The sequence below is a fragment of the Sporisorium graminicola genome, chromosome SGRAM_1, assembly GCF_005498985.1.
Source record: "Sporisorium graminicola strain CBS 10092 chromosome SGRAM_1, whole genome shotgun sequence".
NCBI classification, from domain to species: Eukaryota; Fungi; Basidiomycota; class Ustilaginomycetes; order Ustilaginales; family Ustilaginaceae; genus Sporisorium; species Sporisorium graminicola.
Genome location: NC_043719.1, coordinates 238,406 through 262,917, shown reverse-complemented (window position 1 = coordinate 262,917; position 24,512 = coordinate 238,406). Strand labels below are relative to the sequence as shown.

Genomic DNA, 24,512 nt, shown 5'->3' with positions numbered 1-24,512 from the left:
TCCGCGGGCTTGATGCCGAACAAAGCCAGTTCCCACATACAGAAGCAAGGGTTCAACCACGGATCGGACGAGCCGACAGAGAGAGGGAAAACCAAAAACCAGATTTGTGCCAAGCATCTCGATCTCACAATGATGATTTGGTGAAAATTCACGAAACAGACTTGCAGCATATCGGCCTCCTAAATATGGGAGAAGGTGGCGGCACTACCCGGCAGCTTGCAGAAAGCGCGGAGGGTACCGCCGAAACGCTTCATGCAGGGTCGGTGATGGCTCACCAGCTTCGCAACCAGCTTCATCGCTTTGCCTCCCGCCAGCCAACTGCCACCTCTTTCCTCGCTTCCTATCTCCGCCCACCACCTCATCTCCCTCTCTTCGGTCTCAAACGCCAGCAGTCTCGGTTTCAGCCCTACTATGTAAACGATCCTGATCGCCAAGTGGTTAGCCAGAGCTGCTCGGCACACTCCCATTTACCATAATTTTTTGCGGACCAGAATGGAAAGCACCGCCATTATACTCATTCGAACTAACACCAACGCGATCGCTCGCAGCTTCATCTCTCTCCTCGCAAGGCTCGTCCATCCTCTTCGCTTGACCGCACGAATGTGGTGTCCCGTGCTCTTCTTCTCAGCGTCCTACCTGCTTCTCGACGCGGTCGCTGCCTTTATCATCTCGCGCCTCATCTACTTGGGCGTTCGCAACTTCTTTGAGCAGCTGTGCGACCGTTTCGGTGCTCGGCTGCAGGCGAAGCTGGCGTCTCGGTCTGCTGCGTCCCACGCGAATTTGCTGCTTCTCGGCTCGACGACGTGGCCGTCTGGTGCACCGATCGTGCCGAGCACGCACTGGAACGGCGGAGGCATCGGCGGAACCAACTTGCCCGAAAGCGGTAGCAGTGGTGGTACAGCGCAGAGCAGAGTGCTGAGGCCGTTTCTGCATAGACCTGTGCAAGGGCTTGAAAGGGTTCCATCAGCGACGGACTACTCGGCAAGAGGTAGTTCTGGTGCCAGCACGACGGCTAGCACGGGGACGAACCTGCTAAGTGCAGCACAGAGGAGGGATTGGATTGCGGTCACGGATCCACAGAGGCGGATCGAGGTGCCCGTGTACCCGGAGATCTCGAGTCTAGTCAACGTGCTCACATACGAAGCGCTAGACACGCGCATCGGACACCGGCTCAAGAACTTTGCTCGCTGGACTGCAGGTTGGCTCCGTGCTCCCGGCCCACACGACAAGCCACCTGCCACTACTGCTGTGTACACTCTCAGTACGACGGACAGAAGATTGTCATCGTCCTTCGCGTCAACCGAGAAACCCTATCCGTCACCACCTCATGCGCTGTCAACTACAATGACAGGCCAAAGCGTCTTCTGCCAGCTGCCCGAGGAGCTCATCTCATATATCCTCCTCCTCGCCGCCTGTCCCAGCCTCTCGCCACACGAGCCACGATCCTGCCCAACCAACATCCTGCTTCTTTCTCGTCGTTACTACAACCTCATCATCCCCCGACTCTACCACAGCGTCTCACTGCACACACCGGCTGCCTTCCGATCGTTTCGCGTCACACTCGCGCTGCACAACCCGGCACTCGGCAGATTCGTGCGAAAACTTCAGATTGGCAGTTCAGGGTTCGATGCTTCGGGCTACTGTCCTTCGGCGCTCGCGGATCACGGGCCTTTGTCGGTGGGTATTGAACAGATGCTGCTTGCCAGTCCGGGGTTGCAGGAGCTGAGTTTGGATCTGTTCAGCATGGGCGCGCTGCATACGGGTACGATCGCCAGGCTCGAGAAGGGCCCGCAGCCCACGAGGCTGTGCACGGAGCTTACGACAATTCCGTACCTCAGCCTGCCGACGTTTGAGGACTTGCGCGAGCTCGAGCTGCTGGTGTTCGGAATGGACGCGGCTACCGCTAGAGAGTTGCGCGTGGCACTGCCGTTGCTAGAGAAATTGGAGTTGCGCTTGGTGACCAGGCGTCGCGGGCCGGCGTTTCAGATGCAAGATACATGGTTGCCGACGCAGCTTCCGACGTTTGACAACGAAGGAGATGACGAGAGTTCGGCCGAGGAACGTGCTGCCGAAGCCGACATTCAGCGTGGTACTGGCGACGGCGACGTCTTCCAGCTGGAAAGCGACATGCAAGACTTTATCGACGCCTTGCATCTGTTGACGCGGTGGCCCGCAGGAGATGAGAGACTGGGAAAGGCGTTGAAGGAGATCAGGGTATCTGCATGGCCGAATGCGGTGCGCAGGCTGAAGAAGGTCTTTGGTGAGGCGCAGTATGGTGGTGACAAGAGGACCACGCCGATTCGGATCGAACTGGATAGAGGGTATTTGCTGGGGCCGAGGAGGGGCGCGCACGTGTTGTGGAGGAAGGATAGGGCCAGAGCGGCATGGGCGACGTGAGCGGCGGCTTTTGAAGGACTCTTCTGCTTTTTGTTTTGTAGTGCAATCTTGGTGGTCGTGCATGACTATATTCGTGCTTCTTGTGCGGAAGCAGAATATGCGGACGTGCGGAATGGATCGTGAGGTCTTGAGAAGAGTGCGGGATGTCGATCGCGTATCGAAAGTGTGGTGCGGGACGTACGCGTATGGATGAACAACGTCGCGTTTCCGCAGCATCAAGTACGATCGTCCATCTAGAATGGCTCTTCTTTTTGAGAGCGGTTGTTGGGCTTGACATCATCGTAACCCGGATCGTCCTTCAACATAGACTGTGGCGCGTCCATCATGGTAAGTGGCGTAGTGTGTTGAGGAGGAGCGTTCCCCTGTCGCTGTTGCCGGTGCTGGTGCAGAGGCCAGCGACCCTGTCCGGCGTGCTGGCCCGAAGCCGAACCATGGAGCGTCGATACGAAAGCGCTGAGGCGGAGCCTGCGACGACGAAGGAAGCTCTGGATCGTCTGCGGAGGGCGTCCCAGACGCGCCGCAATTCGACTCTGGCTCCAACCGGCATCGTAGAGAGTGACGATCTCGGTTTCCTGCGCTTCGGTCATGCGGACCAGGGTTCTGCCTTTGCGGATGTTGGTGCGAGGGGGCTGAGCGAGTTCCCGTTTCTGCTCGTCGTACTGTGAAGTTTGTAGCAGTTTCAGGTTGGGCTTGATGTCGATGCCGAGAGGCCGCAGGGTGGTCAAGGCGAGCAAGGTGGGCTTGACCTCTGTGATCGTGAATTCGTCGTCATCGTCGTCATCGTCGATGGATGTCTCGGTGTCCGAGAGCAGATCAATCACGTCCGACTGAAAGGTGTCGTCGGAGCTGTGCCGATCATCGGTCTCGATGGTGCCCTCGCGGTCGGTGAACTTAGGCACGCTACCGTCGTCAAAGCTATCGTCGGGAGTAGGCTGGGTGGAGAATTGTGCGGAAAGGGCAGACGACATCATGCTGGATAGTTAGGGGCCGCTGATGGTGGTGGGGGAGTGCTGATGAGGAGGAAGGTGTTGTACGACAGAGGGAGACTGTGCGGTGGAAGCTACTGATTAGCTAGAAGTCTTTGCAGTACGAGGCGAGTGTAGACAGAGGAGACGTACGAGGACGAAGGCAAAAGGTGGAGAAGTGTGGAGTTGAAACTCGATGTTGTAGAAGGTCGGAGGACGCGGAAAGTGAAAGAAATGGGAGGCGAGAGTCGTGAGTTTATCTATCTTCGAAAGCTTTACATTCTTCGCAGTACAACCTGCGCCAAGAGCGGAACAAGTTACAGAAAGTGCGGAAGAGCAATCACAAGCTCACGCTTCAGCTTCCGCATTTGCTTTCGCTATGACTCACACGATTGCGGTTACCTGTTCTGAGATCCTAATATTTGATGGAGCACACACCGCAACAGATCTGCAATCACTGTCGTCGAAAGGTTCACAAGAACGGTTGAACGATTTCACAATACGTTGCAGTTCAGTGCGAAACAGAAGAAGAGCGGAACATTCGAAACAGGTGCGGGAAGACCGCGTCTTTCGTGGAAAGCGGAAAACTACTTGTCGCGCTTAGCAGGAACAGGACGCTTCTTGGGAGAAGGTACTCGGGCAAGGAGCTGGACCACCTCCGGATCCATAGCATTCATCGCCTTCTGCTTCTTGCGCTCCAGGAACTTGCGAACGGTGCAGACCTTGATGCCGAGCATCTCGGCAATATCCGTTTGTCTCTTGCCGTCGAGCACCAGCCTCACGATGATCTCGCGTTCCTTGTCGGACATTCTGTAGGTAGGCTTATTGGTGGTCGCGATAGTAACAGAAGGAACGGGGCTGGCGGGAGGAGTGCTAGAGTCGGCTCGTTCGTCCTTGGCTTCGAGCTTGGGCTGATACTTGACCTCGTGCTCGACCTTGTGTTTCACTTCGCGCTTGACGGGAGCCATGTTGTCGGGCGAGGCAGTGGTTCTGGGGATGGTGTAAGTTGCGGGTGTGCCACCGGAAGGAGACGAGACGACGAGGGTGTCGGTAATCAGAACGGGCTTAGCGGGAGCAGAGCTCTTGATCGTGTGGAAGAGAGAGCTACCGGTGGAAAAATGCCATCACCGGCAAGGACGTGGCAAAGAAGTAGACGAGATCTACAATGTCGCCGAAGATGAGCGAGAGAAGGGTGCTGCTTAATCTGGGGGAGGGGTGAGTCCAGTGAAATCCAGACCAGACCAAGATACGGAATGGAAAGGAAGCTTGAAGCGTGGGAGGAGAAAGTGATTGAAGCGGATATCGATGGAGGGAGAGGGAAGAGGGGCATCAAAGAGGTCTAAGCTTTATACTCTGCGCTCTGTCGCTTTGCTCGCCGTACGTGCACAGCGAAAGTCCAGCTCAAACGACGTTTGGCGACTGGACCTAATCCGCACTTTCTGGCACTGCTTACTTCCGCACAAAGTGCTATGCGCTTCCGCATCCGCAGGGCGAGTGCGGAAAGACCTCAACATTGCCATATGCCACCCAACGACTGCTTGGCATGCTGCCAGATGGCTCGACGTGTTGATACACGAACAGACGGTATGGAGGTGTGAGAGACCTCGGACTCGATGCAGGAGACCGATGCCAATGGGACTGGGGTGTTGGACCTGCTTTTTTTGCACGTTGGTGCCTGATGCTGCGGAAGTGGGATAGAACGTGTTAGGACTTGCGCGTGAGGAACTATGATGCAGCCGTCGTGGACGAAGGGGCAGAAAAAGCCACGTCTGCGAGACATTGCTTGTCTGATCGTTGCGGTTATTGTCGAAATTTGATGAGTCGTGCGGACTCTGCTGCTGAGATGTGCGGAAAGGCACCACTTCGAGCGGAACAGAACGATATCCATTACCGCCCTTGCTATTCACATGTCGGGATCGTGAGTGACAGGGGACAGGCCAGCCGTCTTCTGCCGCTTGTCCAAACCGTCTGGTAGTTCATGTCCAGAGCATCAGCGATCTGCTTGGCCGGCAACCGATGAGCTTGAGCGAGAGTGCAGCCTCCTTCTTATCGTCCTCAGACCTGTCTGCAGAGGGTGGCCCGTCAGCCAGGCCTAGCCTGCCGGTGTTCTTGGTGGTCTTGTCAAGTTAGTTCCAGATGATCTTGTAGTTGATGTTGAGCAAGTCGCCGATCTTCTTGACGCTCATGCTGCGAAGCCTGGGGGCGATGGCGGCGCGTTTGAGAGCTGGGGTGAGTTTTCGGGTCGAAGTTGCGCCTGGCGAGCTGGGAGAAGCGGGTGCGGAGGGGCTCGAGGAGGTCGAGGGGGAGTTCTCCTCTTTCGGAACAAAGGGGGGCTTCGTGCTCTTGGCCGTAGCCATGTTGGGGCTGCATTTCTTAGGGTTTGGTCGTGGAGGGCGCAGCTGCAGGTGCAGCAGTAGGAGGATGCTTGGTAGACGTGATTGACGATTTCTTTGTTCCTGTTGCTCTTGGGTAGGATAAGAAGCAAGGTACTCGTGGCGTGATGGATGGCGGCACTACAACGGGAAGAGCGGAAATTGGTGTGGGTTGATGGCAAGGATGCGGATCAGACTCAGAGCTAAGCCACGCCAATGTTCAGCGGCTGTCAAAAGTGTTTGTCGGACAAGGTTGCGCCGCAGGTTGTCAAAGCAGTGTTTCGTACAATCACACTTTTTCAACGTCACAGTAGCCTCCGGAAAGCTTCGGGAACATTCAGGTTCAGGTACAATGCAAGTACAATTAGAAGACTAATGAAAGCGGCACAGCAACACTATGCTCTATGTGCTTCGGGGTAAATCCTAACAAGGTGGCGACGTCCAGGACCATGTTCCACAGAGACGAAACGAAGAAGAGGTATCCAGTTGAGAGGCGGAAGCGCTTAAGCCCATTTACCAAGCAGCGCCATGATACCAGCGCCGATAAGCATTTCGACAATGCTGATGATGACCTTCTTGAGAGGAGCAGTGCGCATCTTGTCGCTGAAGATGAACTCGTGCGCAAGCAGCTCAACGGTACCGGTGTACAGCAAAATACCAGCCGAGACCGAGTCAAAGATACCCGTGACGTAGGCAGCCGTGGTCGAGTCGCCGTTGTACGAGTGACGTAGGCCAAGACCGATAGCGAGACCGATGGGAGTGACAAGGCCGTAGATGACAGCACCGACTGTCGGGATCCAGGAATTCATGGCGAGAGGAAGGAAAGCGAGACGGGAACCGAGACCGAGACCCTCGAACATCTGGTGGAAGATGATGACAATGAAGAGGACGGTGAAGTCTGCGGTGGTGCCGAGCGTGATGCCGATGATGACCGAGTGGAACACGACGCCGAACTCGAGGATCATGACACCGAGGATCTCGGATGCTTGTGTAGAAAGGGCGAGAGTAGTGGCAGCGGAATCCGAATCGGCGACGATCTTGCCCTCGGCAGCCGAGCCGCCAGCTTGGATTGCAGCAGGGTTTTCGATATCATCAGACGAAACCGACTTGACTACGCTGTTAGAGGGCTGTTCGCTTGTGTGGTTGGGGTTGCCGCCGTGCTCCATGGCATGGTGGTGGCCGCCAGCGTGAGGGTCGTAGGCGAGCTTCTGGGCGTAGTCGCTACCAACGCGGAAAGCCAGGACTTCGACTACAAAGACGGCGAACAGGGCGATCATGGCAAAAGCAAAGGCGAAGGGGTAATTCTGGAAGTTGCTGTTGAGGCATGTCGAACCGAGTTCCTCGTCACTCGCAGCAGCTGCGAGGAGGTGGATAAAGGCAGTTGCGATGATGACACCGGAGCCAAAGTATTTGGCAAAGTCGAAGACTTCGCGGTGGATCGCGAGACGTGGCACACGACGTGTCAGGACAGGGAAGAGGGTCACGACCGTGGACGAGGCCCAAATGATGAAGATGGCGCCGACGCGCAGACCGACGGAGCCATGGTAGTTGTCGGCGGGGCCGGTACACTGAACTTCTGCGTCTGCCATTTTGTGGGAGAGGTGGTTGTCTGACGGAAAGGGAGTCAATAGGATATGGTGGGTGGGTGGCAGATGGACTAATCCTTGATCCTTATATGAAGTTCCTAGCGTCGGATGCTGAAAGAAAGAATAATTTTTTTGTGACGAGTCTGAGTTTGTTTTGAATGCAGAGAACAAGCAAGTCAAGGCTCGTGGACAGACTGCAGGTCAGGAACGCTAATGAAGAGCACTTGTCGTTGGAGGAGCGGATGGGTGGACCAAAAGCAGAAGCGAGATGGCCGAACGGCAGACTGGTGAGGTTGTCGGAGGAGGCCGCAAAAAATTGTTTGGCCGATGCTAACGGAGTCGGCTTTCGAGGCAACGGCTGGTGAAGGCGGCGGAAGTATCAATGTGCCGTCGGTGAAGCTGAAGATAGCGAAGGAACCGATGGCAAGTAGCTGCGGCGGTCGGTTGGTGCGGACGGTTCGGGATCAGAATGCGAATGATGCAAATGAGAAGCACGAGCGAAACAAAAGGCGCTAGAAGCAGGCGGCGCAGGAACGAAGAGGATAGAAAGCGAACGAGCGAGCTAGCAAGCAAGGACAAGCGGGGATCAGGACGGAGGGACCACAGCAGTGCGAGAAGGAGAGCCAGGCATGAGTGTTGTCGATGAGGAGGAGGGGTAGCAGCAGCAGCTAACGTTGAGAGGAGCGGGGAGCCAAGGGCGAGGTCCTTGGTTCGGTTTCGAACTTTTTCCCCCCTCTGCTCGGGAAACTAACGACCCTTGCGGTTACAGGAAGGCTTCCCCTTCTAGAACAAGAACAAGGCCGCCTGTCGACAGTCTTCACAGTGCAAGGCAGCTAGTCCGTCATAACGAGTTTGCAATGATTCGAGAAGTGAGACAGCTTCCATCCCGAATTGCTGGTGATTGAGCACTTATGCTGCACGCTTCTGCAACAGCCGCGGCGCTTGGCTGTGTCCAAATGCGACTTGCTTGATTGGGTGGTCGCAATCCCATTACGTCGGCATAGTACATGCAGATCCGAATCGATCGCCTTTCTCTTGCCTTTGCCATTCGACACAATCGAGGAGATGCAGCTGCCGTGCATGCAGCCTCTGTGTCCAAGCATCCACGTTGAGTCAAATTTGAGTCGAGCAGTGGGAATGCAGGTCGGCTATATTGACATTCCACTTGCGACGTAGCGAACAGATTTTCTTTTTGTTTTTCGTTTCTAACAGAACGGGGACCTTTCAGGTTATGCGTAAACGTGGGACTCGACCGACAGGCCCATCGCTGTTTCAGTTGAAACAGAAAAAACCCCGAAACCACTCCGACCATGCAAGAAAGGATACTATTTTAAAGCTGCAGTTCCAGTAGCAGTGTCTCTCACAGGTTGAAACAAAAGCTACAATTTGTTTCTGTTGACGAAGCGAGCGTTGGTACCTGCAGAGCATTGAGGCCTCTGACGCTGCAAAGACATCGTACGCATGCGCAGTTTGGTAGGCGTCGGCATTCTTATCGGCATGAAGGCGGCAAAGTTTGGTTCGCATTTCTTTTTGCCCGATGCGGACTTTGTTAGGCCGGCGGCTGTTTCAGTCGATAGATCGCGATTGATTGATGATCAAAGCCCGATCTCGCGTGGACATCGTTGCCACAGCTTGTGCTGACGATATGCTCGCGAGCCACAACGACTCCACAATACATGACGGTACGACAATCGATTGCAACTATGAAAGAACAGATGGTGCAATGTACGAGGGCCCGCGCCATCTCAAAGCTATTGTACAGGTGAGGCGTACACTCACTTGGGCTGGTACTTGGCAGCAGCAGCATCAAACTGCTCACGGAACGCTTTGTCCCACTTCTCGACAAGCGCGATCCCCGAACCAGCGCTGATGACGTCCTGGTCCGCTTTCAAACCCTTGACCAGATCATCCATGAACTCCTCGACCGTCAGCGAGTTGGCGCCGAGATGCTTCTTGTTGTCGTCCGGGTTCTCGCGCTCCCTGTGCAGATCGGTACCCACACTCGGGGGCACGATCTCGACAACGCGCACGTTGGTATTCTTGAGCTGCACACGCTGCGCTTCGGACCAGAAGTGAACGAACGCTTTCGCCGCGTTATACACAGGGTTAATGATAGAGTACGGCACGAAGCCAAGCACGGAGCTGACGTTCATAATGACGCCGACCTTCTTGGTCTTGAGGTGGTCGAGGAACGCGGTGGCGAGATGGACGGGACCGCGGATATTGATGTTGATCTCGTTGTCCACCTTGTCGAGTGCAAGGTTCTGCACTTCGAGAGGACGCTGCACACCGGCATTGTTGATCAGGCAGTCGACTTCCGGGTGTTCAGCCAGCACCTTCTTGGTGAATGCAGGAATGTCGTCCACGTTGCCCGTATCGAGCACGTAGAAAGGAGCATTGGAGAGCTTCTTGGATGCTTCCACCAGCTTGGACTCGGTTCGACCGACGAGGATGACCTTTTTGCTTTGGGTGAGAAAGTACTCGGCCATAGCATAGCCCAGTCCACCCGCGCCGCCTGTGATGACGGCGCATTCAAAGTCGAGAATTTTCCCAACCATGGTTGTGATGCAGAGGCAGAATGGTTGAACCTATGCAGCAGGGCAGGAAGCGGTGTAGGACAGCGTGCAGGCTGTAATGGTGCTGTCGAGAAGGCACTAGTGGTCAACGATGACTGCACCAGGTGGTGCAATGGATGACTGATGACACACTTGGCTGATGTGCGGCCTTTGCGTGTTCAGGTGCGGATTTTGCGAATGTGGAGGAAATTTCTTCTAAAAACACGCCACTGGCCTTGGAATCACCAGGAGACCGCTCGAATGCCTATGGCGCAAGCACGTCTGTGCGCCGCACCAATGAAAGCTTCTCCTTCCTTCTCTGCCCCACACTCGAGTGTGCTCCTGAGCACATATATACAGAGCAACAAACACCTATTCGATCCCGCCCTGCCAAAGACAACCCTCCCAAACAGCATCGCAATCATGTCCAAGAAGATCCTCGTCGTCTTTACCTCGCACACCCAGCTCATCGGCTCGGACCACCCCACGGGCTACTACCTGCCCGAGATCGCCCACCCGTATTACCTCCTCAAGCAAGCCGGCTACTCGCTCGTCGCCGCCTCGCCCAAGGGTGGCAAAGCTCCCCTCGACCAGTCTTCGGTGGAAGCCTTCAAGAACGACGAGGACAGCGTCAAGTTCCTCAATGACTCGGAGGCGCAGGAGTGGGTGTCCAACACCAAGCCTCTCTCCGAGTTCTCCCCTTCTTCGGCGGTAGCGGAGTTCGACGCCATCTACTACCCAGGTGGACACGGGCCTTGCTTCGACCTCCCCGTCGACAAGACTTCCCAGGAGCTCATCAAGAGTTTCTATGAGGCTGGCAAGCCCACCGCCGCTGTGTGCCACGCCCCCGCCGTGTTCACCGAGGTCAAGCTCTCGGATGGCAGCTACCTCGTCAAGGGCAAGAGCGTCACCTCCTTCACCAACGAGGAAGAGGAACAGGCGGGCTTGACCAAAGCGATTCCCTGGCTCGTCGAGACCAGACTCATCGAGCGCGGTGCCAAGTTCGACAAGACCCAGCCCTGGGGCGAGAAGGTCATCGTCGACAAGACCGACGGCAAAGTGCTCATCTCGGGCCAGAACCCGGCCAGCGCCGCTGGCGTGGGTAAGGAGATCATCGCCGCTCTCAAGGCATAAGTTGATTGACCATAGTACTTTGTTTCCATAGTGTTGGAATGTCACAAAGCTGCTTTATAAAAGAACTCACTGCGATCTTTCGCGCGAGGCTCTACGCCGAACCGTGTGTTGAGTTGAGACGGCACACCACACACTGCTGCCAAGCGCAGAGGCTTCATCCTGTGACATTATTCCACGGCATCAACCTCTTTGAGACGTACGAGCACTACAAAGCAGATCTCCCCCTTGTCTCATACGGCAAGAAGAGCATGAGCACGGCCGCAGCAATGAAGAAGCTCGCACTGACGTAAATCGGCGTGGTCGGTGCGCTGCCAGCATACGCGCCCACAATCGGCGCAATCACGCCGAAGACCCTCTGCACCGACATGGCCAACCCATCGCCAGTACCTCTGTTCGGCGCCGGGAACACCTCGTAGCTGATCGCGTAGAGCACAGCGTACATGGCGTTCTGCGTCAGACTAGTCGCGCAGTTCCAGCCGAGCACAGCCGCCGGTGTGCGAGCCGTTGTAAACAGGAACAGGAACAACCCGGTCAGCATCGTGAACAGCGCCATTGTCCCGCGTCGGCCGGCATAGGGCAGCTCGACGAGCGCAGCAGCGACAAAGGAGCCGGGGATGCCGCACGCGGCGATGATGACCAGATCGCGGTACTGTTCCGCCTGTGTGGTCTCGCCTTGATTCGCTCCGGCGTTCTGCAGGTACAGCGCGATGAACGCGTTGTACAATGGATAGGCGAGGCCGATCAACCCCCACAACGAGCAGATGAGTGTTGTGTTCCACGCCATGCGCGGCGTCGCAAAGAGCGCAGCGAGGTGGCGTGCATCAAAGTCCGAGAGCGAGCGTCGCAGTTGCGACAGATCGGACGCCGAGAGGAATCGACCTTTGAGCGTACGCGATACAGCTGCAACGGGCGCGGCGTCGGCGGTGGTGGTAGTTGTTGTTGTTGTCGTAGCAGCAGCATGTGCCGATCGAATGTGTGCTTCAGCGTCGTCGCCCTCTTTCTTCTTTGGAGCGCCGAGACCGACTTTTGCCTCGTCGTCGTCGTCGCGAGCAAGCTTCTTCTCGTTGGCATCGAGCGTGTTGATCGACAGTGTGACACCTTCGCCCGCCGCTTTGAGCTGTTCCAAGGTCAGAGTTGTGTTCTTTCCGTTCTGAGCCGCGATGAAGCGAATCACCTCGAGCGCCTCCTCGTCCCTTCCTTTGCCAATGAGGAACTTGGGCGACTCAGGGATGGGATACACCCAGAAGCGAGCCACCCACATGACAAAGGTGACAGCCCCGAGCAGGAACCAGGTATATCTCCAGCCCATGTTGGAGCTTCGCGGGCAAGCATCGGCCGTCTCGCATCGGTAGTTGGTGATGAACGCCCATCCAATGAAAGCTGCAAACAGCTGACCGAAGCACCAAAAGACCGAGAGGAAGGTGAGGATCCATTGATGTGTCGAAGGGATGAACTCGATGAGCATTGCGCCGTCCACGGGCAGATTGCCGCCCAGTCCCAGTCCCAAGCACGCCAACAAGGCTCCGAACGCGACAAAGTTGGGTGCGCCCCCTACAGCAATGCCAAACACGGCCGAAATGAACAGCGTGATGTTCCAACTTGGCCGTCTGCCGATGACGTCCGACATGAAGCCCCAAAAGGTGGCACCGATGAGCAGGCCCGTGTAGAGTGCGAGGGTGGCAAACTGGACATGTGTGGGAGTGAACTCGAGCTTGATCTGAGGTAGCGACATGGACAGCGCTTGGAACCAGATGTTGTCGACGAACCAGCCGAACCCAGCGAGGAAAGTGAGCCAGACCTGGAAGCGTCCAAAGCCGATTTCCTCTTTGATGGCGCGGTTGATGAGCGCCACTTTGCGTTCGTAGGTGCCACCGACCCCCATCTCGTGCGCCATGCGGCTGAATTCGGCGAGCGTGGCATCGTCGGTATCCTGTGATATCCGCGCTGCATCTGGCCCTGACGACGAGGATGCAGCTGCGCGGCTGCGCGAGAACATGGACAGCATCTCGAGCGCAGTGACCGATCAGGCGTGTTGATGAAAGGACGTGTGTTGGTTGTTGCTTAGGAAAGGAGCAAGGAGCAGCAGCAATGAAAATCCTATTTCAGACAGCGACAACTCCAACGAAAAAAGCGTCACAGAAAAAGGTCGTAAATTGGACAGCCGAACAACCAACGGTCTAAACGAATCAGAAGAGGCGTGAAACATGTCACAAGGCAGCTAGCCGCAGGGTTCGCTCAGCCCCACCACCACATTCGACCAATGGGAAACCGGGAAAGCAGGAAAGCCAGGATGCAATGCTGCCGACCACAGGAAAAGTGGGAAAGAATTGATTAAGCGAATGACACCTTCAATCTTCACTGTACCACCACTCTTCTATACAGACTATGCGAGACTTCTTACATTACCAGCCAGAGCGCAGTCTCGCAAGCGTTCCTTGAGGATATGCTCGTGTAAAAAAGGAGCATTTCATTGAAATCACATCCGACAAATGCAGCGAAAGTGGCAGCCTAGGTCCGAGTGTCGAACAAGCGGTCACCCGTGTCACCCAACCCTGGCAGAATCAGACCCTTTTCGCTCAATTGAGGATCGATGTGGCCCACCCAAACCTCGAGACCGGGCACCGACTCGACGACATGCTCGAGACCCTTTTGCGACGCGAGCACGCACAGGAACTTGATCTTTTCCACGGGGACGCCCCAGTCGAGGATCATCTGGATACACGCCTGCAGTTCGAGACCAGCCAAAAAGCACCAAAGCATCAGTGTGTGAATTCCTCTGAGCGGTTGGCATCGGTACGGGGGTTGCGTGTACTTACCACAGCGGTGCCACCGGTAGCGATGAGTGGGTCGAGGATGATGACCTGGTCGACGGTGGGCGAGACGGGCAGCTTGTTGTAGTACTCGACCGGCTGCAGCGAAACCTTTTCCCTGAACAGACCAATGTGCAGAACAGATGTCGTTTCGGGCAGCAATTCGAGGCACGCCTCGGTCATACCCAGACCGGCACGAAGAATGGGCACAAGACCGATACGCTCCGAGAGCTGTTCACCCTGGAAGGTGGCCAGCGGACCTTGACCTTGCACCTGCTTGACGGGGAGCGTCCGTGTTGCTTCAATGCATAGCACCGTAGAGATATTGCTGACCAGCGAGCGGAACTCTGTGAGAATGAATCAAAGCAAAGAAGAAAGGATGAAGCTCGTCAGCGATCCGTGACTAGGCAGTGGAAGCAGTTTGAGCGATGGAAGCCTACCTTTCGGAGAGGTGTCAGCAAGGCGCAGATTAGCCAAATGATGCGAGATGAGCGGATGCGAGACGACGTGGATATTGGATTGCGACATGGTGCAAGTTGAGGTCCTTGATGTTGCTACGGCGCGGAACGAGCTCGGAGGGGACCACACGAAGCGACTGATGCAGTTCGGGGGAATGAGTTTGATGCTGATGGTGATGGTGGGATTGATGGAAGAGTCAAGGACAAGAACGAGATGGGCAAACAGGGTTGGCGGGGATGATAGGAGAACAAGGGTGCTCGCCGACTGTTGATGTGGAGCACACCACAGCACAGCACAGCACAACGCAGCGGCAAGCCTGCTTTTTGCCCGTCGGATCCTCGGAACGCGTCGTTTTGGTAGTCTGGAAGTCTTTATCTCTCTCGTCGACCTCGCCCTGGGCCGGTTCTTTGTTTTCTCTTTCTCCAGCCTCCTCTCATACTCAGACTTGGCTTCTCTCCAGACTGATAAGAACATTCTCTCTTTCCGCCCTTCTTACAAACCAACGGTGACTTTCCATTCGGCTTCCAGTTGCACACACGGGGGATGAGAAATTCCAACTCTCGGATGGACGGCAATGCTGCCTGCCACTCGAGATAGGACCCTGAATTCCTGCGTCTGCGCGCGGGCCAGCTCGAAAAGCTAAATTTGTTAGTGATTCGACCTTAACACGCTGAAGATGTCCAAGAAAGGGTAGGGTCCGGCTTTGCTTTGTCCCGACAAGGCAGTTTTTCCGGCAAACCACAATGCAACCGCCGCCCGTGCCTGCGAGACGGTCCTCTCGCATGAGCACCTTCCCCGCACATGTGATACCGTCCTTTCCTTCTCTTCTGCTTCTTCGCTTTGCTTCGACATTCACACATCCGACACGTCGATCGATATTAAGATGGCACAGACAAAGGAAGAACAGCTGCAAAAGGCGTACGCTGCTACGCTGCAACGACTCGAGCGCATCCGCAACCACCTCGACACCCGTCCTCGTTCGGGACGTCTAGCGGGCAAGGTGGCCATCATCACTGGTTGCGGTAGCTTGACTGGTATTGGGTGAGTTTCTCATTCTCGAACTTTCACAGTATAGACATTGGACTTTGCTGACGAGCTCTCGCTTTGGCCTGCTGGATTCCACAGACGCGCAACGGCGCTTCAGTTTGCACACGAAGGAGTCAAGCACATCTACGTCTGCGACATTGACGACGAGAACCTACCTTCGCTCAAAGAGACCATCACCAAGCGATACCCGGACGTCAAATGCACCGCCATTGCCTCAGACGCAGCCGACGAAGCCTCGGTCACGTCGATAATCGACCAATGCCTCTCGGACAACGGCCACCTGGATATCTTCTTCGCAAACGCTGCTCGTGCCACCGGCGCGCCCATCTCGGCGACGGACGTCGAAGACCTCGAGACCACGCACCACATCAACGTCACCTCGTGCTTCCTCGCCTGCAAGCATGCTGCCGCTGCAATGCTCAAGACGCACCCACAGCACAAACCCGAGCCGAGCGGTTCCATCGTCATGACCGCCTCGGTCGCTGGTCTCCGTTCGGGCGCTGGAAGCGTCGACTACTCGGCGAGCAAGGCTGCTGTCATCAGCCTGGCTCAGACAACTGCGTGGCAGCTGCAGAAGACCAATGTTCGAGTCAATGCCGTCTGCCCCGGTCTCATCGAGACGGGCATGACTCTACCCACGTTCGAGATGGCAAGGGCGAGGGGAACGGCAGGCAAGATTGGCCAGCTCAACCCGACCGCGAGGTACGGCGTGGCTGCAGAGATTGCCAATGCCGTCACGTTCTTGGCTTCGGACGAAGCGACGTATGTGAATGGTGTAGCGCTGCCTGTGGATGGTGGCCTGCAGGCTAGTTTGCCCGTTATGCCTGGCAAGTCTTACTGAATAAAGTAACACGCTCAGTACTCGTAGCAATGCGAATGGGACAAGTGTGCAGATGTGTATGAGATTGGGCAATGCCGTACTATGCATCTCTGGCGGCGTCGTATGCGTCCTTGTCCTCCAGAAACTGAATGTATGCTAGCGCCGTGGTGATCCAAAACTCCTTCTGCAGACCGACCGCTTGCATGGCACTCGCCTGCAGCGTCAGCCTTCCGCGCGTGTGAGAGTTCCACATCCACCGGCCACTCTGGTCTTCGAATCGCACCACTTCCACACTTTGCCCCGCTGTGCCCTGACCACCAGTGCGCGGTGGATCGAGCCAGTGCAGACTGAAACTCTTATCCGCATCCAGCGACAAAGAAGGGCGGATCTCCGAGGGAAGTTTCGAGTATGCCCAGCGTGCCCAGCCTTGGGGCGCTTCGCTCTGCTTGGAAGGCTCCTGCCCATCGGTGAGCAGGAATGTCGAGGTGCGAGACGCCGAGGTGGAAAGTGCGGAAGGTAGGGTGGGGGAGTAAGGCCGATCTGCACCGGACGACTGTGGCGAGGGGACCGTGGACGAAGAGTTGGTGTGCGATGGGATGGCCAGGCGGGATAGTGAATGTCGGTGAGGATCAGGCTGAGAGGTAGATGGCGGTTCGTCGTCAGATTCGGCAATCATGGGGCTGCGGGTTACCGCTGAGCTAGGATGCCGCAGGTCAAAACTATGCTTGCCTGAGCCAGTGGCACCGCTCCTGCGTCTTGCATGTCCGCCTGAGTGTGGCTTGCGCTCCTCTCTTCCAGTTGCGGCGACTGCCACGCCTTGCACCACCTCTCCACTTCCTTGCGCATCTGGAGTCTGTATCGCTAGACCTTGGTTTGCTGCGTCGACCGTTATGCTCGTGCTACCTGATGCGCTATCGGTCTCGTGCTGATCCGTGTCGCCAGTCAAAGATGCAATGCGAGGCTGCACACGGCCAAGTGCCTGTGGCCTGATCCTGGTGTTGACCGAAAAGGTGAGCGGAGAAGCGGTCGGATCGTTTCCGTCCTTGTCTGCGGGACGGATCGAGATGGCCGTGCCTTGTGGCAAAGCAGGCGAGCGCAGATGGAGGTACCATCCTCTCGTTGGTCGATGGATCGTCCAGCATGTCCTGCCCGAGTTGGCGTCTACGATATTGTCGACAATTTCGTCGTGCTCGGTCAAGGTGCGTTGACGGAAGTACACGGGACGCAGAGGTTGCTTGCTTGACGAGGCTTCCTTGCTGACCTGCAACCTCAGATCGCTGATCCCATGAGAGTCCGTGTGGACGATGTAGCTGACCAGACCACCGACGTTGTCTGCCGCTGCTGCAGCATTGCGGTTGTCATGATTGCGGTGGTGCGTATTGCGTTTGGTGGTGTTCGAAGTAGAAGCGGCGGGAGGATATCGGTGCTGTTCTGCTGGCCGCGTGGAACCGAGATGGTTGGTGGTCATACTAAACCGGCGCTTCCTAGGGTCTTTGGAGATAAAGTGGTGGGGCGGAACCAAGAAGAGGAAACAGAAGCAATCGACCTCACCGAGCTGTGCTCCGATTGCATATGCACAGCCAGGGTTGTGCATTCGAGTTCCACGAACGAGCTGGACCCATACAAAAGTGTTGCTCTCCCTTGACGGTGACAGCAGCGCGTGTGTGTGGAACACCAACAGCAGCTCGGTGTTCTAAAATAGTCACTCCAAAATGCGAGAAAACGAGGAAAAGTCTCCGGTTGCCTGGCCGTGATTGTGCGATTTTTCGCTAGAATGTCAGATCCTTTCTCCCCCACAACTCCTCGGCAAATTACGGATGAAACTGCTTCCGGCTTCGGCCTTCCCCCGAACCAGGACCCTTGATTGTCACTGAAACTCATGCTCGTTTCCTCTCACCATCCCGCTAACAACCTTCTACAGAGCCCCTCGTCCGCACAGTGATGGTGTTGTGGGCCGTCAACTCGGCACCTGAGCCGGTATACTCGGATGTAGAGAGCTTGCCGACCATCTTGGCTCAACGCAAGATCACCAACATTCGCAAAAAGCAGCTCGTCAAGGCGGCCTCGCGCAACTACGACGATCCCCCACCACCGCCCAAGCCGGACGAATGCTGTGGTAGCAGCTGCGATCCGTGTGTCAAGGCGCTGTGGAGAGAGGAACTCGCGTGTTGGCGCGAAAGGTGGGGTGACGGAGCGCAGGAGACGTCGGCTTCCTCAGCGAAAGAACGAGGAGCAGCGGCGATAGCAAGCAAGACTACCACCATTCCCGGCAGCTTTGACTGGTAGAGACATCGGATGTCAGTCGAACAATGCCTATCGTGCTTACACTGCTTATGCCAAGCGCACACAGAGCGCCGTACCGGCACGTCAAAAGTCGCTCCAGGCTCGAAGGCAGCGGGGACCGTTGCAAGCCTCTACAAGTGCAAATATACCCGGGCTGGTAGCGGAACCAGCCCACCACTTCAAATCAAAGTCCAGAGCTAGCCTCTTCCAACGATCTCAACGTCTTAGCACGGAATTCGTCTCAATGTATGATAACTTGGGTTGCTGTTCAAACGCGATTCGCATGGGACTGCGCATGCCAACGAATGCGTACGACGTCCGGCCGTCTGGTGTCCCCGTGGACAGCGGTGTCGTGTGGGCTTTGCAATTGCCTCTACGACTCTTGATGAAATCGCCACTCGAAAGACGTCGTGATTGGCGTGTTTCTACACATGTCTACGTTGGTTTTGTACGTCGATCGAGCTGGCGCCTGCTTCTCTTGCAATCAAATCAATCACACTTGTCGTCTGCCACCAACTCGTCTCTGCCTAGCTGCATAAGGAACTGCAGGCCCGCACCTAGACCGTGACTTTCACTGCTCCAAGGCCTTCACAATGAGAATCGAAGCAAGACTGGCGCTACTCGCTGATCGTGGCTCGGACACGTCCCTTCCGTACCTGCAAAAAAGGTGGCCTACATTGTTGTCACATCGGCTGCAGAACAGACCGATGATTAATTTCACGGACAGAGACAACGGCGAAGTCGAGAAATATGCAGGGCAGGTCGGAACTCCATCGACCTTGGGCGTGAAGGACCAAGACGCACAAGCGAGCTTTATTGCATGCAGGTTCCCTTCACCTTTGCTTCCCCCACAGCCTTCACGCAATGTTCCATTCACCTTCGCATCGCCGCCTTTCCTTCTCACCGCAACCACAGCCATCCTCGACGCCTGACACTTGTCGGTGATTCTAGTCGCAAATATGCCGCGATATGCACAACCAACCGCACTCCCCATTGCGCTCGACCACGGCGAGATCTACCTCCAATCGATCGTGCAAGATCCGCCATCCCTCGCCTCCTCATCGACATCCTGCCGCGGTCTGGCGATCCTCGCTCATCCGTTGGGTCGACTCGGTGGCTCATTAGACGACCCAGTCATCACACACCTTGCCTCGTTGCTCCTCACCCATGCCCACCTACGCGTGGTACGCTTCAACTCGCGCGGCGTGGGCAAGTCCGGCGGCTCGGCCAGCTGGACGGGCAAGTCCGAGTGCAGCGACTTCCAGGAACTCCTCTCCAAATGTATCGACAATTTCTGCCTCGACTTCCCCGATAGCTCAGCGGCGCAGCTCATCATCGCAGGATACTCGGCCGGAGCGCTATACGCCAGCACGGTCACCGTGACCCCCGCAGTGTATGACCTCAGACAATTTCGAGGCGCAAACCAGCCAAGGTACATCCTGCTCAGCTTCCCAGCCGGCGTCACGTGGGCACTCAGCTTTTTCACAACAAAGACCTACACCGATGCGCTGAAAAGGCTCCTCACGAGCACACGCATTCCTGGGGCTACGCCAACAGCAGCAGCGACAGAAGACGAGGGCGAGGCAAAGGCAGCAGCACGAGCGGCGGAGTCGACTCCTTCCAACGACGGCGCCTCATTGCCCGTCGCAAGCCATGTTCTCGCGATATACGGAGATCAGGATCAATTCACTGGTGTTGGGACATACGAGACTTGGACGAGCGAGTGCAGTTCATTGGCCCCCTCCCCGCTCAAGACAGCGGGGTACCGTGGATCGACCTTTTACCATGTCTTGATAGAGAATGCCGACCACTTCTACCGCTCCAGGCGCGCATTCGATGCACTCGACAAGGCAATCGTGGAATGGTACGACGCGCTGACCGATTAACGATGGTCTCACCTCTGCTCGCAAGTAGGTAACGCGGACTCAAACGACATCTATTGCTGTGTCTATCTCTGCTTCTACTTCGTGCCACGTACGGTAATGTATCCGCGCTGGTGATCCACGTCGTATCTCCATCCCTCCCTGTCGAGCATCTTTGCAATCGCCGGTCGAAGCACCGCAATCTGGTGCGGCGAATGTCGGCCCACGCCCGTCACAATCTTGAACGGCGGCGGGTTCATGCCCGATCCCGGCCTGGCGTACCACCGCGTCACCTGCTCTCGTACGATGGACAGCGCCTCGTGCACCGTCACGCCGTGCAGATCTATCGTGTTGCTAGCCACTGTATGCGTGGCTGTCGGCTGCGTGCCCGGCCGAATCACGCCAACGGCAGCGCGGCGACGATCCTCGACCAACGCCTGCGACGCGCGAAGGGACCAGGCGCGAGATTTGGCGTCGAGACGCCGCGCTTCGTCCGCATAATGCCAAGCGATGCCTCCGCGCCCACCGTCTCCGCCCTTGCCACCCGTGCGCACACCGCCGCGCTGCGTCTTCCACGCAGACGCGGCTTTGCGCAGCGCGTCGTCGCGACGCGTGCGGTACTCTTCTGCAACCAGGCGATACTCGGCCATGCGACGTACGGGGTCGTAGTGCGTAGTGTGCGATGCGAGGCCCCGTTCGACAGCCACTGGGTCATCCAACAGGTTATCGGCGGCCGAAGCGCCAACAAACGCCGAGCTGGCGGGGAAGACGGTTGCAGCCGCAGAGCCGGACCGCAGCGCTGCTGCCGCGCCAGAGACGGGGCCTGGGGTTTTGCGACCGACGACGTTGGAGTAGATGCTACCGGCTCCGTTGGTTGATGTGGATCTGGAAGAGGCAGCTTGTGAAGGTGTGGGGAAAGTGCGTCCGAAGGTGCCTTGGCCGGATGTTGCGTGGACTGCGTAGCCACGTGCGTTGGCGGCTTCGGCGCTCTTGGGCACTTCGGCCGCACCAAGCTCCCAAAGTCTGCCCATGGGATCGAGTGCGTCTGCCTCGCCCACCTCGCGCTGCACAAGGAGCTGCAATTGGAGCAGATCTATTGCGGCGTCCTGTCTGCCCTTGGTAGCGCGGAGAGCTTTGCTGGCTGCAGACTGCGAGATGCCCCCGATCGCGGCGATCCCCTCAGCAATCTGCTCCGCTGTACCTGCCGGTGCGTCTGCCGCTTCGTCCAGGCTCGTCAACGAAGGGTACTTGTCGGACTCTTGTTCGAGCAGACGTGCAAAGCAGACGGCCAGCTTGAAGGACGACGCGTTGTACACGGACGTCACCTGGGTGGGTTCGATGTCGAGCAGTGTAGACAGCTGCGAGAGCACCGACGAGGTGAGCAGCCACTGGTTGTCCGATACGGCTCGGTCGGCGTCTGGGTCTCTGGCCGCCTCCTCTTCTTCGGCTGCGAGCTTGGCTGCGAGTTGCTCGTCGGTCAGTTGCGGAAGTGGGGAGGCGGCGCGTGATCTCGACGGTGCTTGTTGCTGCTGCACCTTTTTTAGGAGCACATTGGAGGAGGGACCGCCGTGTCGCACGTCGGTGAGGTTCACGGTGACTTTACTGGCTTTCTGCTTGGTGTCGATGGCAGCCAAGGGCAGGCCATTCGCTGCCGACCGTTGTTCCTGCTGCAGCCTTTTGCGTGCAGCTCGACGTTTCTTACCCTTGAGGTGAGGATCCTCCCACGTGCTCGAAACGCCGTTCGCAAGTGCCTCGTAATCCAAACCCCCACCTTTGCGCGGGGTGCTCGTACCAGACGACCCAATCGAGTCGAGCTGTGCAGCAGTGGCATTGCGTGCATCCTCTGCTTCGATCAAGTCGATCGTCATGATCGTGTCCACCGTGGTTTGTACATCTCCGTGCGAGTCTGCCAGCGTCTCTCTGAGGAACTCGACTGTACGCGCTGGAAATGCATGCTGGAGAAATACTACCGGGTCAAAAGTGTCTTCGTGTGTCCACTTGCTTCCTCTGTTGAGGCTGCTTTCGCCGGCAGCAACCGCTCCAGGATCAACTGTGTGGGAGCCAGACAGCTCACCTACGCGTTCCGCCTCGTTCTTTTCTGCCTCGATCAAACGAGCCGCGGCGTCCTTTGAGGAAGAGAGGAGTTTGTGTCCGGGTTCACTGTCGTCAAAGTGCTCCGAGTCGGAAGTGCCCGTCTCTTCGTCTGTGAGGTGCAAGTTTTCGGGGTCTTGGGAGGACTGGTCGAAGAGCGACCATTCGCTGAGCAGGCGTTCTACAGTTGCTGCGTCGGCGGCGGCTGTGGAGGGGGATGAGGTTGAGGAGCTGCTGGTAGAGGGGGTCGCTGCGGTGCTGCTCTTCGTAGGCAGATCGCGGGTGATTGTGTCTTTGACTTCATCGCTGGTAGTCAATTTACCTCCGAAGGCCTTGCGTCTCGCTGAAGCTCCTGTTGGCGGCTCAGTGAAGGGGGAAGCATCCTCGTCAGAGGCAAAGAAGCTAGGCGTATCCTCGGCATCGGGCACGGCTGCAGCGGCTAGGGTCTCGCACACCTCTTTGGCACTCTGAAGAGTCTGGTTTGGTTCGTAGGCTATCGCAGCGACCAGCGTCGTATCCAGCGGAGGGCAGAAGAGCTCGCTCAACCGCGCTTGGATCTCGTCAGGCGACATGCTGGAGCAGCTCGTCTTTCGAGAGAGAGAGGGATGTGTCCGTTGCCGCAGGAGAAGAAAGCGAGGTCTACCTGATGGTGGTCGAGATTCTTCGGTCGTCCATGGTTGGTATCCGGAGGTGAAAAGGAGCGAGGATCAAAAGGGTAGTGATGAGGTCAATGAACAAAGGGACTACAGAGCCAACATTGCTTTTGTAAGAAAGTTCTTGTTGTTCTGCCTGTCGGTGCGTTCATCTCGCATTTCTCCACATAGAGGAGTTTTCGAGCTTCAGTTGTAAGATCGGCATCTTCTGTTCGAAGCAAGCCAGGTGCGGGGAAGAGCGCCTCTTTCACAGAGAGCGTGTTTGTTGGGCTGCCTGTTTACTGCTCTTCCCTTCTCGGCTCACCAGCCAAAACCGAAAAGCCGTCCCTGCTACGAGAGCTCGCGCACGCACGCGCCAGCCTCAAAGAGAGACGAGAAAATTGCGCATGATCCCTCGCTTCCGTTCTCCGTCGACCACCACCATCAGCAGCAGCAGCAGCAGCAGCAGCAGCAGCAGCATCCTTCGCGCCGACTCGCGCTCTCCAGAATGGCGGTCTCCGATCCTCTCGTAGCGTGGCTGCAGCCGTACGCCGACAAGTACGGCATCCACCATCTGCCTGTGCACGCACCGACGCTCGTCCGCTCCGCCCTTTTGTGGTTTGCCATCCAGACGCTCTCGTCGCAGGTCTCGCCTAGGCTCTTCCCCAAGACATTTGCCAAGTTTAACCGCAAGACACGTATCAGCTGGGACATCCACGTTGTGTCGTTTGTCCATGCCGCGCTCATCACGCCGCTGGCAGCACGCATCTGGTGGAAGGCGAGGCAGACGAATGCGCTCGGTCTGCAGACCCACCCCTTGGCCATCGACAGGCTGTACGGCTACGACCACGAGGCTGCATCCGTGTATGCCATCGCACAGGGCTACTTCGTGTGGGACTCGGTCGTTTCAATCCTTCACGAAGGCCCCGGCTTCATCGCACATGGTCTGGTTGCGCTGATCGCCTTCACGCTGGTCTACCACCCTATCTTCATGTATGACGGCATGGGCTTCCTGCTCTGGGAACTCTCGACGCCGTTCCTCAACATCCACTGGTTCCTTGACAAGCTCGGCAAGACCGGCAGCAAGGCGCAGCTCATCAACGCCGTCTTCCTGCTCTCGGCCTACGTGGGTGCACGTCTGACGTTTGGCGTGTACAACAGTTTCAGCTTCTTCAAGTTCGTCGTTGCCCCCGCTAAGCCCCACCACCCACCCATCCCCCTGCATCTCAAGACGTTCTACATGGTTGGAAACGTGATTCTGAACAGTCTCAACTTCTTCTGGTTCCGTGCCATGGTGCGAGCGGTGCAGAAGAGGTTTACTGTCAAGCCGGAGGGAGGTAAGAGCGTGGATGCGCAAAAGGTGATCCGCGGTGAGCAGAAGGTCAAGGTCGGCGTGGACGGTAAGGATGATGAGGAATTCTGGCGCGAGGCTGGCGCTAAGAAGGGTAGCAAGGCTCTGTAGACGGGGTGCAATAGAGGTCAAACAAGGAGCCGAGGAT

The 24,512-nt window shown here is 56.8% G+C and overlaps 15 protein-coding genes across 15 annotated transcripts; 6 read left to right on the top strand and 9 right to left on the bottom strand.

Moving 5' to 3' along the window:
* Positions 1-600: 600 nt before the first annotated feature.
* Positions 601-2,397, top strand: EX895_000121 (uncharacterized protein; the record flags this gene model as incomplete). Its single annotated transcript, XM_029880722.1, has 1 exon — positions 601-2,397. The coding sequence occupies one exon, from the start codon at positions 601-603 to the stop codon at positions 2,395-2,397; it is 1,797 nt and encodes a 598-aa protein (XP_029742108.1).
* Positions 2,398-2,630: 233 nt separating this feature from the next.
* EX895_000120 (uncharacterized protein) lies at positions 2,631-3,368 on the bottom strand (the record flags this gene model as incomplete). Its single annotated transcript, XM_029880721.1, has 1 exon — positions 2,631-3,368. The coding sequence occupies one exon, from the start codon at positions 3,366-3,368 to the stop codon at positions 2,631-2,633; it is 738 nt and encodes a 245-aa protein (XP_029742107.1).
* A 581-nt stretch (positions 3,369-3,949) lies between these two features.
* On the bottom strand, positions 3,950-4,330 carry EX895_000119 (uncharacterized protein; the record flags this gene model as incomplete). The annotated part of the gene is made up of 1 exon (XM_029880720.1): positions 3,950-4,330. One exon carries the CDS (start codon positions 4,328-4,330, stop codon positions 3,950-3,952), a length of 381 nt encoding a protein of 126 aa, XP_029742106.1.
* A 1,158-nt stretch (positions 4,331-5,488) lies between these two features.
* Positions 5,489-5,719, bottom strand: EX895_000118 (uncharacterized protein; the record flags this gene model as incomplete). The annotated part of the gene is made up of 1 exon (XM_029880719.1): positions 5,489-5,719. The coding sequence occupies one exon, from the start codon at positions 5,717-5,719 to the stop codon at positions 5,489-5,491; it is 231 nt and encodes a 76-aa protein (XP_029742105.1).
* A 518-nt stretch (positions 5,720-6,237) lies between these two features.
* Positions 6,238-7,323, bottom strand: EX895_000117 (uncharacterized protein; the record flags this gene model as incomplete). The annotated part of the gene is made up of 1 exon (XM_029880718.1): positions 6,238-7,323. One exon carries the CDS (start codon positions 7,321-7,323, stop codon positions 6,238-6,240), a length of 1,086 nt encoding a protein of 361 aa, XP_029742104.1.
* Positions 7,324-9,095: 1,772 nt separating this feature from the next.
* EX895_000116 (uncharacterized protein) lies at positions 9,096-9,878 on the bottom strand (the record flags this gene model as incomplete). The annotated part of the gene is made up of 1 exon (XM_029880717.1): positions 9,096-9,878. The coding sequence occupies one exon, from the start codon at positions 9,876-9,878 to the stop codon at positions 9,096-9,098; it is 783 nt and encodes a 260-aa protein (XP_029742103.1).
* A 420-nt stretch (positions 9,879-10,298) lies between these two features.
* EX895_000115 (uncharacterized protein) lies at positions 10,299-11,009 on the top strand (the record flags this gene model as incomplete). Its single annotated transcript, XM_029880716.1, has 1 exon — positions 10,299-11,009. The coding sequence occupies one exon, from the start codon at positions 10,299-10,301 to the stop codon at positions 11,007-11,009; it is 711 nt and encodes a 236-aa protein (XP_029742102.1).
* Positions 11,010-11,214: 205 nt separating this feature from the next.
* Positions 11,215-13,014, bottom strand: EX895_000114 (uncharacterized protein; the record flags this gene model as incomplete). The annotated part of the gene is made up of 1 exon (XM_029880715.1): positions 11,215-13,014. One exon carries the CDS (start codon positions 13,012-13,014, stop codon positions 11,215-11,217), a length of 1,800 nt encoding a protein of 599 aa, XP_029742101.1.
* A 503-nt stretch (positions 13,015-13,517) lies between these two features.
* Positions 13,518-14,347, bottom strand: EX895_000113 (uncharacterized protein; the record flags this gene model as incomplete). Its single annotated transcript, XM_029880714.1, has 3 exons — positions 13,518-13,733; positions 13,826-14,166; positions 14,260-14,347. 3 exons carry the CDS (start codon positions 14,345-14,347, stop codon positions 13,518-13,520), a joined length of 645 nt encoding a protein of 214 aa, XP_029742100.1.
* Positions 14,348-15,161: 814 nt separating this feature from the next.
* On the top strand, positions 15,162-16,166 carry EX895_000112 (uncharacterized protein; the record flags this gene model as incomplete). The annotated part of the gene is made up of 2 exons (XM_029880713.1): positions 15,162-15,319; positions 15,404-16,166. The coding sequence occupies 2 exons, from the start codon at positions 15,162-15,164 to the stop codon at positions 16,164-16,166; spliced, it is 921 nt and encodes a 306-aa protein (XP_029742099.1).
* A 79-nt stretch (positions 16,167-16,245) lies between these two features.
* On the bottom strand, positions 16,246-17,613 carry EX895_000111 (uncharacterized protein; the record flags this gene model as incomplete). Its single annotated transcript, XM_029880712.1, has 1 exon — positions 16,246-17,613. The coding sequence occupies one exon, from the start codon at positions 17,611-17,613 to the stop codon at positions 16,246-16,248; it is 1,368 nt and encodes a 455-aa protein (XP_029742098.1).
* Positions 17,614-18,086: 473 nt separating this feature from the next.
* Positions 18,087-18,431, top strand: EX895_000110 (uncharacterized protein; the record flags this gene model as incomplete). Its single annotated transcript, XM_029880711.1, has 1 exon — positions 18,087-18,431. The coding sequence occupies one exon, from the start codon at positions 18,087-18,089 to the stop codon at positions 18,429-18,431; it is 345 nt and encodes a 114-aa protein (XP_029742097.1).
* Positions 18,432-19,387: 956 nt separating this feature from the next.
* Positions 19,388-20,314, top strand: EX895_000109 (uncharacterized protein; the record flags this gene model as incomplete). Its single annotated transcript, XM_029880710.1, has 1 exon — positions 19,388-20,314. The coding sequence occupies one exon, from the start codon at positions 19,388-19,390 to the stop codon at positions 20,312-20,314; it is 927 nt and encodes a 308-aa protein (XP_029742096.1).
* Positions 20,315-20,388: 74 nt separating this feature from the next.
* EX895_000108 (uncharacterized protein) lies at positions 20,389-22,953 on the bottom strand (the record flags this gene model as incomplete). The annotated part of the gene is made up of 1 exon (XM_029880709.1): positions 20,389-22,953. The coding sequence occupies one exon, from the start codon at positions 22,951-22,953 to the stop codon at positions 20,389-20,391; it is 2,565 nt and encodes an 854-aa protein (XP_029742095.1).
* Positions 22,954-23,521: 568 nt separating this feature from the next.
* On the top strand, positions 23,522-24,475 carry EX895_000107 (uncharacterized protein; the record flags this gene model as incomplete). The annotated part of the gene is made up of 1 exon (XM_029880708.1): positions 23,522-24,475. One exon carries the CDS (start codon positions 23,522-23,524, stop codon positions 24,473-24,475), a length of 954 nt encoding a protein of 317 aa, XP_029742094.1.
* Positions 24,476-24,512: the final 37 nt, after the last annotated feature.